The 9776-nt window shown below is 39.8% G+C and overlaps 2 protein-coding genes across 3 annotated transcripts; one reads left to right on the forward strand and one right to left on the reverse strand.

Moving 5' to 3' along the window:
• Positions 1-125: 125 nt before the first annotated feature.
• LOC111246529 (uncharacterized) lies at positions 126-6344 on the forward strand. 2 transcript variants are annotated; one of them, XM_022796285.2, is made up of 7 exons: positions 126-780; positions 1602-1907; positions 2160-2566; positions 3697-3931; positions 4250-4398; positions 4531-4866; positions 5157-5295. In XM_022796285.2, exons 1-6 carry the CDS (start codon positions 514-516, stop codon positions 4820-4822), a joined length of 1656 nt encoding a protein of 551 aa, XP_022652020.1. In that variant the 5' UTR covers positions 126-513; the 3' UTR covers positions 4823-4866; positions 5157-5295. The 2 variants fall into 2 exon arrangements, with proteins under 2 accessions (XP_022652020.1, XP_022652019.1); XM_022796284.2 differs by having other exon boundaries at positions 131-780; positions 4531-4806; positions 5157-6344.
• Positions 6345-7226: 882 nt separating this feature from the next.
• Positions 7227-9736, reverse strand: LOC111246835 (uncharacterized). Its single transcript, XM_022797096.2, has 3 exons — positions 9599-9736; positions 8806-9348; positions 7227-7474 (listed from the first exon to the last, which is right to left on the reverse strand). The coding sequence occupies exons 2-3, from the start codon at positions 9121-9123 to the stop codon at positions 7367-7369; spliced, it is 426 nt and encodes a 141-aa protein (XP_022652831.1). The 5' UTR covers positions 9124-9348; positions 9599-9736; the 3' UTR covers positions 7227-7366.
• Positions 9737-9776: the final 40 nt, after the last annotated feature.

Raw genomic sequence — 9776 nt, forward strand, 5'->3', positions numbered from 1 at the left:
GCAGACGCTTTGCAGACGAAAATTCCACCACGACGACGACGATGGTAGCCATCCATCCAATAGTGAAATAAGAGCAGTCGATTTTTTTCGCGGTTATCCTTTTTCGTGTTGATGTCGCTGGCGTCTCATTTTGATGTTTTCATTCGTCGGTCGATCGGTGCCTTGCTGAAGAAAGTTCTACTGTGTTTGTGTTGTTGAGGCTCGCTGAGAGCGGCAGTTCGGTTCAGTACAGAGTAGCGTTGTCGTCGCCACCGCTTCTACACAGAAAAGGGGCGGCTACAAACGCTCTGCGGGTATAGTTCTGTCCGTTGACGCTTGTACTTGCAGAACGACTAGTTAGGGCAGCGCAAGCCGACGCACACAAAACGTTTTCTTCTTCGTGTCCATTATTTCGCACCGAGTCAAGCCTTGACAGAACATCCGGTAATCGTTTGGACGCGCCTTCGTAATAGAAGGCAGCAACAGGCCTTGAGTCTGACTGACTGGGGCTGCGAGAAAGGGCCTGCCTACAAAATGACCCAGTTGGTAGAAGCACGTGTGATTCAGGTATCGAATGTTTCGCCGGCTGTAACTAAAGAGCAGCTGCAGACTCTGTTCTCATTCGTTGGGACTATCGACGATTTGCGTCTTTATCCATCGAAGGAGCATACACTCGACAATGGCACTCGATTGTGTTATGTTAAATTCGTCGACCGGTCCTCAGTTGGTGTGGCCATGCACCTTAATTCGGTGCAATTTATGGAGCGGCAGATTCTCATCTATCCAATGGAAGATGACCAGGTAAGTGTGGTGCCGATAGTACCTTGGCAATTAATCAAAGACCCGTGATGCTGTAGATGTCGCTAGACTGCTTATTAAAATGTCTTCTTAACCACGTTTTTCGATATATGGTTATAATGTTGGGTGAATTTTGCGATTGACTGCATTCATTGTAAAAGAGTAAATTTAGAATTATTACTCACACCGTTTTCGACACACTTACGGAATGGTTAGGACAAGAACCATGTTTTTATCGTTTTATTTATACTTCAACCTGCAAAATTATGAAAATGAATTATGCAATGTGACAATAATAATAATAATACTCCAGTAAATGCTTGCTAGAAAAGTGTTTCGAGGACGTTTAACACAGCGCGTTATAAAAGAGTGATCTCGTTTTCTAAACACGCTAATATCAGCCATATAGGGGAGTAATACCTTTCGTTGGTGTTAAGAGCTACAAACAAGGCATACTTGGGTTAAATATCAAAATTGTATTATAACTCTAGTTGTATGAACCGCAAAAAAAACTTTTAAAACAAAATCATTTGTTTCATCCTTCGTATCGGTACACCGATATAGAGACGCTATTATTAGGCTTATTAATAACCTGTCGTACGCTTAGTATCAGTCGCTAGTGATGCGGGAGCTTTGAAAAATTTGCACTAAGTAATTTGGGTGTACTTTCTCTATGCAGGCTATACTCCTACACGAACCATTTTACAGCAAACGGCATTTTCTCTCCACACGTTTTTGTAGTGTAACTAAAGCAAACCCTACATTTTTTAAGCACAGTTGTACGAGTTTAGATTATTCAGCAATCTAAATATATCTATTTGTAGGTCCCGGACGAAGAATATGCCATTTTCAAACTGGCGCCTCTCGCGCCTGTGATGGGTGGTCCTGAAGAGTCAAACGAAGCACCACGCAAGCTTACCAATGAGTTAAGTACGAACGCCGCTGGAGCCAGGGTGATAAATACAATTGATCCAACCCTGGCTGCCAAGGGCGCTCCAAACTATCCCGCTTTACCAGCTGGACTTTCAGATGAAAATATCGAGGAGATTCGTCGAACTATCTATGTAGGAAACCTCGACCCTAATCTCACAAATGAGATGGTCCTGAAGTTCTTCTCCCAATGCGGCGAAGTAAGTTCAGTGTATACGTTTTTCGAGAGACGGTACATTTAGTTTCTATAAGAAGCATTTGAAAGTTTTTAAAAGCCATGATTTTAAAGTGGAGGTAACCAGTGAATATCATAGTTAACTATTTGAATCAACAAAATAGGAAAGCTCCTACCCAGTTCATTCCCCTCTTTTTTAACGAGTAAGGTTCCCGGTCATAATTATTACCTATAACGATAGGAACTAATTCTAAACTTTTTTATCTCTTTCATTTAGGTGAAATACGTTCGAATGGGAGGTGAGTCTGGTGCACCCATGAAGCACGCGTTTGTCGAGTTCAGCGAACAGCAAACAGTGGGCAATGCCTTCCAATTCAATGGGACACTACTGGGAAGTCGGGCAATGGTCGTTTCTCATAGTTCAACGGCTATTATCAAACCAAGTCACCAGGCTGATCCTCGACTTAACGCCGAAACTCTTCAGTCTAAAAGTCAGTCGAACAAAGCTCGCAGCCGATCACGAAGCCGAACGCGCAAAAGATCACGCAGTTCAAGCCGTAGTCGTCGAAGAAGGTCGAGAAGTCGGTCGAGGTCGCGCTCGCGAAGCAAAGGCCGACTCAGAAGAAGTCGTTCTAGGGAGAGAAAACGTTCGAGGGAGCGGAAGAGGTCCCGTTCACGCAAGAGGTACTTGGGCATTCTGTTACTTGCTCTTGACGTGTGCGATAGATTTCAATAAGGCTGGTGCTTTAAGATTGATCTATTTTGGAGACAATGGCTTATGAACTAGTAAATCGGTCGAAATACAAAGGAAGTACTAAACATCAGCTGCAAATATTACTGAACTAATCAAAATAGACTCCATAATGGTTTGTGTGGATATCTGATACTTTTAAATTGGAGGAGGTATGGTTTCCACACATTCACGTTAATTCTCTTAGCTTATTTACTCGTTGAAAACGTACACGCGCAGTGCACGATAGTATGATGTAGGCAAAATCACCTATCGTATGTGCGCGTTTTGAGGAGTTGATTTTTGCTTAAATGTTTTGTGTATGCTTTGTTGGATGCGATTTTTTGTCCGATGTCCTTTTGCAGATAAAATCACCAAGCAGCACTGCCTGTAGATTAACTTCGCTTAAAGAGAGTGGCCTTAAAAAGGTTAATGTAAAGAAATACGGATTATTTCTAGAATAGAAGACTCCTTCGAATGTACAGTGTTACAGGTCAGCACAGTTGCCCTAACGTTGCCCCTAATACTAATCTGGTTTAAAGCAAGGCTAAGATATTGGAACGTATTTGCCACAAAATGAAATATTTTTCATACCTTAAGCGTATTTAAGAGACCCTCGAGGAGAACCAAATTTGCTTCAATTTGTTTCAGAAAAACTGTTGTAAATAGCAGTAATGAAAGAATTACTAAAAAGCTAATAATTCTTTAGTGCTTGTGACTTACCTCAATCAATCCATTGAGAGCCCCCCAACAGCTCCTTTAATCAGATTCCTTCTTAAACTTTGTGCAGCACAGATGGTTTTTGTGTTTGTCAAATGTATGAGCAATAATTGAATAGATACATGCTTTTCGAAACTGCGAGCCAGTATTTGACATTGGGTACATCGTATATTCAAGCATTGTCTACTACAATAAACGGCTGATATTTTTAATTGTGATTGGAGATCCTTTGTTATTATAACTTCAGCTTTCGTTATTTAAGGAACTCAATTAGACGCTGTCGTAAGCGGAAATGTTAGGGGTAAGTAACTTTGTTGCTCTAATTAGCGAGTAATATATCCACATTCCATTTTTCGATTGCTAGGTCTCGTTCGAGACGCCGCTCAAGGTCACGTCGCCGTTCGCGTGAACGCAAGCGTTCAAAGGATCGCAAGGACAAAGACTCCAAGGACAGCACGAAGGACAAAGGTGGCGACAAGGATAAGAGTGCTAAGGAACGAAGTGGAGGCCCAAAAACTCCTGAAGGCTTGGGTCCTAAAACGCCTCCTGATGATGCTTCAAAAGAAGGGCCCGCCCCTCCACCTGGCTCTGATTCTGAGGTACTTTAATGATACAAACCATCTGAATTAACCAGATTATCTCAGAATTAAAAAACTAATATAATTAATGTCTTCGGCTCTGGAATGTAAATTCACAACATCCGTGATTCTCTTCCTTAAATAATTACTTGGCTATTATGGTGACAGAAAATGTACACACTACAAAAAAATTTAAGCTCGATAATCAGTGCAATTTCACGTAAAATTCTCGCTTACGTAGCATAAATGCAAGCTTCTCTATGGTGAATAATAGGCTGCATTATTTATATTAACTTGTTCGTGCTTAACATATGTTAACTTGTTCACATAATTACACAGATTCCGCCTCCACCGCTTTCTGAGGACACTCAGGTTAGCTGTACCGCAAGCGATAGCGGTAGAGACAGAGCTGAGAGAAAGGACAAAGGCAAAGAGCGAGAATTGGATAAGGACAAAGACAAAAAGGATAAACGAAGAAGCAGGTCTCGGTAAGTGTCGCTGGGTATTTCTATGTGTAATGATCCGTTATCTAGACGGCCATCAATCAACCAAGATAAATAGATACCTTCATTTCAAATTGAATTTTCACTAAAGCTCTTTTTTCCATTTAAATATTGTAGATCTCGCGAACGTCGCCGTCGCTCCAGGTCACGTGACCGCCGCCGGCGCAGTGGCTCAAGAGGCATTAAAAAACGCCGAAGCCGATCTGGTTCACGTCCCAAGCGAAGCCGTTCAAGAGAACGAAAGAAGAGGCCTTCAAGAAGCAGATCGCGCTCTCTTGATCGAGCTGCCAGGGTAAAACGATCCCGGAGCCGGGATCGCAAAAGAAAGAAGTCGCGCAGTTTGTCAAGGGATCGGAAGAGAGACCGCTCCAGGAGCAAAGATAGGAGGAAAAGGTGCGTAGATTTGTGAAACTGCTGAGATTGATCCCGACCCAAAGCAACTCACATGTAAAGGTATCAATTTAATTTTTTTTTATCATGTTGTTTTTTACATGTCTAGTAGTCAGTCGCTTCTTTATATTAAATCGAGGAAAATTATCCAGCATATTAAACAAGACCAGAGTATCTACAATTGAATAAATAATTGAATAAACCGGCGGTCGCGTATAACATTATATGTGCTAATAATTAGCTGTTAGTGTTTGCTTTTTGTTTTGTTTTTGGTTTTCTTAGTCCTATCTGCATTTTGTTGTATTTTCTTGTTGTGGTTCACTAATCACATGTCTATTTCGCCACGGTTTCAGATCTCGATCGCGATCAATGTCAAAAAAACCGCCACCTCCACCCCCGAGGGACTACGATGAGGAAGAGCGTGAACGAGGCGGGGGTGGTGGTGGAAGTGGAGAAGACCCCCATAATCCTGAGGCTGTCGCCCAGTCAATTCTCGGGCCTATGGGGCCTAATGAACCGCCTAGGGATCACCAACCTCCACCCCCGCCTCCACCCGGAGATGACATGGATCTCTCGGAGTGATCATTAATGATTTGAAATAGATAACTACTCATTTGTCTTATGCTTAGTATCTGGGCGAATTAACCCCAAAAAGTTTGGGACATACTGAAGAAGCCAACATTACCATTACATATATTTATTATTCTTTCGTTTATTTCTCAAATGTGACAACAATGACATATTTGAGAGTTAGACTTTAACGTCTAGCGAGGTTTTGGCGAGGCGGAAAACAATAGGTACGGTATAATGTACTCCAACGGCGCTGGCGTTAACTGTTTATCAACGTAAAGAATAATATTTGATATGTAAAAGGCAGGGGAAATTAAGTAATTGCACTTGGATCTATAAGATAACACGGGATCCCCGGTTGAGTTAGGCTCGGTTAGTTTTGTGTTTTTCTACAGATACTAGTATACCACACCTATTGCCCTATATAAAGAGTATAACAACAACCTGTACATCGGTATACCATTGTCTATAGTCGTTTTATGTAAGATGTTCGCTCCTATTACTTTCCACCGAAAAGCTGCTCAAAGTACGGAGTAACTAATCTTAAATGATCACAAGCCGAGAAGTTACAGGAAAGCAAACTGAACTTAGTTCACACGACCTTATTAGGGGATCTGAATCAGGACTAAAATTTAGAAATTGTGGCTACCGTAATATAATTTGTGGAATCAGTCACCAGTACGTATTGTCATTATGATAATTATTATTACTCAGGCGTAAAGAATCTATACAAAGAGATGGATGATAACTAAATAAAAAAAAAAAAAGTACACACAAACGCCGACAGAAGGGGGAAGACCCTTGTGAAAAAATGGACCGTAGGTCTGCTTTCAGGACTAGCAACAGACCAGCATGTACACGAGAAATTAAATTCAAAAATGTCATGGATAAGTGAAAAATGAAATAACAGGGCTGTCGTTGTAATTCGCAAATTTACAGAAATAAAGACTAAGCGAATGTATACTATTTTACCTGTCTGTGTGTATTTCGTCGTCGACAGTTGATTTTCTTCGATAGTAATAAATCTCACATTTTCGTTTCTGCTGGTATAACGCCTAGCAATTAACAAAAGAATCGAGTTTTTAAATTTTATGCCACAGCACCATAAACTCCTTCTGCTACGAACAAAACACAGTGGTTTCAAAGAGTATAATGCAGGAACTCATGTTTCTAACCGCATTTATTATGAGTCGAAATCTTTAAAGTTCATATGATCGATGAGTAGATATTAACTTCTAATTTATAGCTTTATACTTTATAATACTTAAGTATAAACTAGGCTTGAAACAAGTTGCTAAATATAATCATACATATAGTCGTACGTACAAATATTCATAGCCTGGACCTTCATTTGTTCATTTGGACTATTAATATTATGTTCTATCAGACATTATTCAGCTATCTTGTGCTCGCATCTTCTATATGTCACTTTTTATAGCTAACGAATTATATTTAATCGTCTATACTTTTGTGCTATGCGTGTACTGCGCTCCAAAATAAGACTTTAGTTATTATTGCAGTGTGTATGTGACGTAAATCAAGAAAAATATATCAGACTAACCACAATATGTTAACCCCTATTTACATTTCAATAAAAATGTAACATAATTGTTATAACCGTCACATATTTTGGCTACTAATTGACGTCATTAATCTCACATATATTTCAACGTGATAGAAGCTAAAAGACCAAGACCTGGACTCAACAACAGTTTTAATGGAGACATTCCTTATAAGATTTCAGGCGTGTTTATGTGGATGGGTCTACAAACGAAACTACCACGTATAGTACGCAAATGAATGAGCATTACCGTTACATATTTCAACGTGATAGAAGCTAAAAGACCAAGACCTGGACTCAACAACAGTTTTAATGGAGACATTCCTTATAAGATTTTGTAATTATGGAAGACAATTGCCGCTAGCCATTTGTTGGTAGATCGTGGGTGTTGTGTCGATTTGCTCGTAGGTTGTAGCAGACGTCTGGTCCCCTTCAGCGGCGAGATTTGCTCATTCCAAATACGTCTAGTAGCCTGCCACGAGTCATTTCGTGAGCCTCACTTTGCCCAAGTGAGTAGGCTATCGTTTTCAAGTGATCCAGCTAAAAGTCGAATTAGAAAATATAAATACTTTGAAAAGTTTTTTTTCTAGCTCATGTATAGGATTATTTGTAAAACGCGATGTTATCATTTGTAAAAAATTTAGAAACTACCCTGAAATGAATAATAACGAATGTTACCTGATAAAGTTCAATACTGACGTGTTTCAGCGCCATTTCAGTGCAGATTATAACGATTGTTTTACATAAACTTTGTTCGATTTTTTCCGTCTTTGTATCGTCAGCGCAATACACTAATGGCATTTAGGTATAGTAGGAATAATCTGTATTTCTTTTAGTCTTGTATCCCGCATATGCCGAAAATAACATGCGTAGGTACAAAACCTCCCAGTCGGCTAACTGTCTAGATTTATTATAAAGACAGTACCGTTCTTCAACTAAGGCATATCTGTGTTATCGGAACAAAGATTTGAGACTACGAGGAAGCCAAGAATTCTTGAACATTATTTTTGTTGAAATTAAATTGATATCAACCTAACTTACTTAAAAAATGACTTGAGTATAGCCGCATTTGGATTTCGTTGGGCATGCATTGTCACAATATGTATTATATTTTCATATAGCCTGACGCCGACTGATACTCCGGAGAGAATAAGCAGCGAATTACTTATTGTAAAAAAAAAGCTTTTGCATTTTTCTTGCTTAAAGCTACTAAATATTGCTCACGAACGTATGGACAAGAAAAAAGCGACTATTGGCCCAGCGTGTATTTATGTTGTTTCTTTATTGTGCACATTGTTTATTACCTTTATCCTATGGAACCCCCGTGTCCCTTTGAGAATGTTCACATCAAAGATCGTATAATAATAAATTTCACTAGTCATGAAAATCTTATGCTTTAGGTAATTGCAGTATTTCTTAGCACGACGCAGGCTAGTCACTTAGAGGCTAGCCTTGTATCCTCGATTAAGTAGACTTAGTAAAAATACCTTTTTTAGGGATCTAAATACTGCTATAAAGTTCTGTATTTACTTTAAAGTTTCCACGTATATAGGCTAGAAGCGAATTTCTCCTATGTACCAGCATCTTTGCTAGTAGTGCCGATTCTACCTACCTAACTAGAAGGAAAAATTAACTCAAACTATTCATGCACTTCATAACACGTACCGTGCAAATATATACGCCATTAAATGACCGACTGATACATTTCGTATAAATCAAATTAATGTAGGCAGATCTTATTACTGGCAGTATTCTATACATACTCGTTATTTTATGTAGAGTTCCTATAAAGACTAATGTATTTTCGAAATGTTAACACAGTTAACACAGGCATAGCAGGGAGGAAGCAGCATATTGAACAAATTGATTACCTTTTCCATAAGCTCTTCAGCGCTCAGCTGAGCCAATTCCTGAACTTCGGTCTGTTCATCTTTCTTTGGATCTTCCTGCTCATTTGTGTGATCGCGTGATGTGTGGTCACTGTTAGTATCTCTTGATTCATTGTGGGAACCCAAATTTTGGCCCACCTCGTCTTTATTGTTATTGTGCTGCGGATCACCTGACGACTCGAATCTACTACGGCCCTCCTCGAGTAGAGACTCTTCAAGCCTGGATGATTCTGCGACGGGGTTGCGAAGAACTTCACAGTCCGCGAGAAAATCCTCGCTCACCGTACCCTCCATCGCCATGCCATCACAGCACAGTGAACTTCCGTGTATAAGTTGATGTTACACTTCAATTTATTTATTTCCCAATGTGGTAAAACCACCTCTAAACATATCAGATATACTTTGATTAAAAAACAGCCGCTGTCTGCCTGTAATCAATACGAGTGACGACACTTTCTTGGGAACATCTGCTTGATATATTCCTGGTCATTTCGTTGTATCCCGCTTGACAAATGACCAAGACACCTTCATCCGTAATATAAAATCACATTATAATCCATGGATATCAAGTCAGTTGTTAATCCAAGAGGTTTGCTTAGTATATTCTGGACCAAACACAAGAGTAAAGGCTATTTGATATTTGACAGTAAGTCTCCATCATCTGATTATTAAGTATGTAGGCCTGTAGATCTAATAATTATCACTTCTTACGAGTCAAATATAAGGTATAGCACGAATAAACTAAAAATATTAAAGTTCTTTGCACGGAATATACTTCATGACACTGCAGCAGGCGATTAGGCGTTTTTCACGGGCTGTTTTGGTTGGGAGAGGCGCATCCGATGTATCTATAGCCAGGGCCGTCAGATGGGGCCTAAGAGATCTTCGCTAGCGGCACCTAGAAGTCAAGACATCGTATTCGATTTCTTTTGGCGCCGAAAACAAGCCACTTA

Source organism: Varroa destructor, unplaced genomic scaffold (genome assembly GCF_002443255.2).
Source record: "Varroa destructor unplaced genomic scaffold, Vdes_3.0 BEIS01000003.1, whole genome shotgun sequence".
Classification (NCBI taxonomy): Eukaryota; Metazoa; Arthropoda; class Arachnida; order Mesostigmata; family Varroidae; genus Varroa; species Varroa destructor.